This window comes from Propithecus coquereli, unplaced genomic scaffold (assembly GCF_000956105.1).
Source record: "Propithecus coquereli isolate 6110/MARCELLA unplaced genomic scaffold, Pcoq_1.0 Scaffold446, whole genome shotgun sequence".
Classification (NCBI taxonomy): Eukaryota; Metazoa; Chordata; class Mammalia; order Primates; family Indriidae; genus Propithecus; species Propithecus coquereli.
Genome location: NW_012150241.1, coordinates 766,707 through 769,861, shown reverse-complemented (window position 1 = coordinate 769,861; position 3,155 = coordinate 766,707). Strand labels below are relative to the sequence as shown.

At 35.1% G+C, this 3,155-nt stretch overlaps 1 protein-coding gene across 1 annotated transcript in view; it reads right to left on the bottom strand.

Moving 5' to 3' along the window:
* Window positions 1–2,176: 2,176 nt before the first annotated feature.
* LOC105818636 (ephrin type-A receptor 5) overlaps window positions 2,177–3,155 on the bottom strand; it is a gene marked incomplete at its 3' end in the record, with an annotated part of 255,324 nt that continues 254,345 nt past the window's right edge. The window contains exon 5 of the mRNA XM_012654714.1: window positions 2,177–2,512. Within this exon, the coding sequence (XP_012510168.1) occupies window positions 2,177–2,512 (336 nt within the window). The remainder of the gene's footprint in view (window positions 2,513–3,155) is intronic.

The window sequence follows — 3,155 nt, the reverse complement described above, 5'->3', positions numbered from 1 at the left end:
GATCAAGTAGCCTTGATCCCAGAGATGCAGGGATGGCTCAAAATATGCAAATCTGTAAATGTAATTCAACACATAAAGGGAAGAAAAAATAAAAACCATATGATCCTCTCAATAGATGCAGAAAAAGCATTTGGCAAAATTCAGTACCCTTTTATGATATGAACGCTTAACAAAATAGGCATAGACAGGACTTAGCTAAAAATGATAAAAGCCATATATGACAAACCCACAGCCAATATCATACTGAATGAGGAAAAAATTGGAAGCATTCCTGCTTAGAACTGGAACCAGACAAAGTTGCCCTCTATTAGCTCTTGTATTCAACATAGTGCTGGAAGTCCTGGCCACAGCAATCAGAAGCAAATCAAAGGTATCCAAATGGGAAGAGAAGAAGCCAAACTATTGCTCTTTGGTGACGATATGATCTTATACCTAGGTAACCCCAAAGATTCTGCCATGGGATTACTGAAATTGATAAATTCAGCAAAGTCTCAGGTTACAAAATCAAGGTACAGAAATCAGTAGCATTCCTATACTCTGACAACAGTCAAACTGAATACCCTTGGCAATAGCAACAAAGAAAATAAGATACCTATGAATATATTTAACTAAGGAGGTGAATGACCTCTACAGGGAGAACGTGAAACATTGAGGAAGGAAATAGCAGAGGACGTAAACAGGTGGAAAACCATACCATGCTCATGGGTCAGCAGAATCAACATTGTTAAAATGTTTATACTACCCAAAGTGATCTGCAGATTCGATGCAATCCCTATTAAAATACCAACCTCATTTTTTGCAGATCTAGAAAAAATAATTCTATGCTTTGTATGGAACCAGAGAAGACCCCGTATAGCAAAAGCAATGTTAAACAAAAAGAACAAATTGGGAGGCGTCAATTTATCAGAATGATTCTTATTGCATTACTCACATGCTTACAGCATCTAGGCTAATCTTGAATATTTCCCTTGGCTTTATCAATTTGAAGAAACTATGAACTCAAATCCATGCATGTTCTTATCCTTAAGAGATAACCACTTGGTTTACCTGATATATCAATTCAAATTAATTATTTAAGCTGAGACTTGGTAGCCAACAGCATCGCCTCATTAGCCCCATCATTCCACACCTATAAACTTATACTAATATTATGTGAGCTAAGTCTGATTTATTCAAACACATCTTATTTCATTGTGAGTATTGGTGGCAAGGATGTGCCCACTGACCATAGCCCACCTGAGGTACCGAGATGAGAGTTGTGTACAAGTAATAGAGGAAAGTTACAACTTTTATGGCTTTTAATACCTTTATCTTCCCCTCCTGGATACCTACTGTTAAACAAAAACAAGTTATAAATTACTCTTAGGCTTGGAATGATTCTTGCCATGTAGTAGGTTGAATTATTAAGTCAGACATAGTTTATCTTTACTTTTTATTTTATCAGAAAATATTCTTCTATGTTGATTTGCTTATAGGATAATATTTGAGGGGCAGGTATAGAGAAATTAGTAGATGAAACAGGACTGTATTCTCTACTCCCTCATAATTACTCCCCGATAATTCCATGATTTCCACATGCAACATAGATGTGCTATTATGCAGTTATATAATATTTCATAGTTATTCTAATTTTGATAGATGATGTTAACAAAGAAAAATTCATTTCATGCATTTTTTATAATACTACAAATTATTTTTCAAAAGACAATTATAATGTGTAAAGAAAATTCAGCTATGGTGTCAAGGAAACAAGAAAACAAGTAAATAAAACCTGCCTGATCTATGTTAAATTAATGAATTAAAAAAAAACGTGAAGGGCACAAAGCAACCAAAAATATAGATTTGAGCTATAAAAATGAATGGTGTGAAATTATTTGAGATAAAATTTTTTGCTGCACATGGATTTGATCTAGAAATGCATTTTAATGAAAAAATTTAATTAAAACACGTGGGGTTTTTTTGTTATTTTCTTTGTAGGTGTATCTGGCTAAGAGAGTTTTAGCTTATGTATGTTTAAAACTACAAAAGCATTTTGAGATGTGTAATACTTTAAAGTCCTGACCTTGTGGTGTTTGGAAAGTTCTCTCACAGATCTCAGTCAACTTGGCCCTCAGCTGCGAAGATAATTGAGAAAGCTAGGCCTAAGATACACAATTTGGTTGGGCGTGACACTTACCTGCTTGATTTGTGGTTACATTTACAGACACATACTGCCGGGCTCCTGGGCTCAAGTCGGACACTCCATTCACTGCCTCAATCTCAAAGGTATAGTTTGTGTGAGCGAGCAGATCCACCATCATGACAGAGGTGTTTTTCAAGCCGCTTTGCCGGGGGAGGTACCTGACATGACCGCCACACTCCTCACACACCCCTGCATGGGAGTTGCACTTCTTGCATGCAATATAATATGACACATCTTTCCTTCCACCAGTGTCAGCAGGCGGAATCCATTCCAGAAAGACACTAGTTTCATTAACATTGGAGATGGCATTCCGAGGAGCGGAGGGGGGTCCTGGTTTGCAAAGTAAAGTGAGAAAAACATATTTTAAGATGATATTAATTAGGCATCATTTACCACACCAATCCCTGGTCTGAAGGAAAAGAAAAACAAATTTGCAATCACTCTTTTAAGTCATAATTTGTAATTATCTTTGAAAAAATTTAGTATAGTTTTATAGGGACAATAGTGAGGTTTATACCCTATGAAATGACTTATCTTGGCATGGTTATAATAGTAGTTCAGTAAAAGCAGATATTTTGCTCAGGGTATATGTAAATAATTATGGAGCAAACCTATGTAAATGCAAATAATGTTTGATAAAGTTATATATTTAAATTCTGGGGGATTAAAGTGAACATTTCCTCATTGATATCTGTGAAGTAAATATGAAGTATCTACTAAGAAATGAGCACTTGTAAAAACAGGATTTTTCAGTGTGTCTCTTGACTACAAATTCTGCAGCAACTAAAAACATATCTTTAGCTTACTTCAAAATAGACTTTATATCTATGTGATAAAATCACCTACAGAATTTGAAATTCTCTCAGATGTCAAGAAAACACTAGGCTTTAAGTAGGTGGTCAACATTACAACCTGTAGTAAAACATCTATTATTTGATATTGTTTTATATGAGGGTTCTGTAAGTTGTGAATT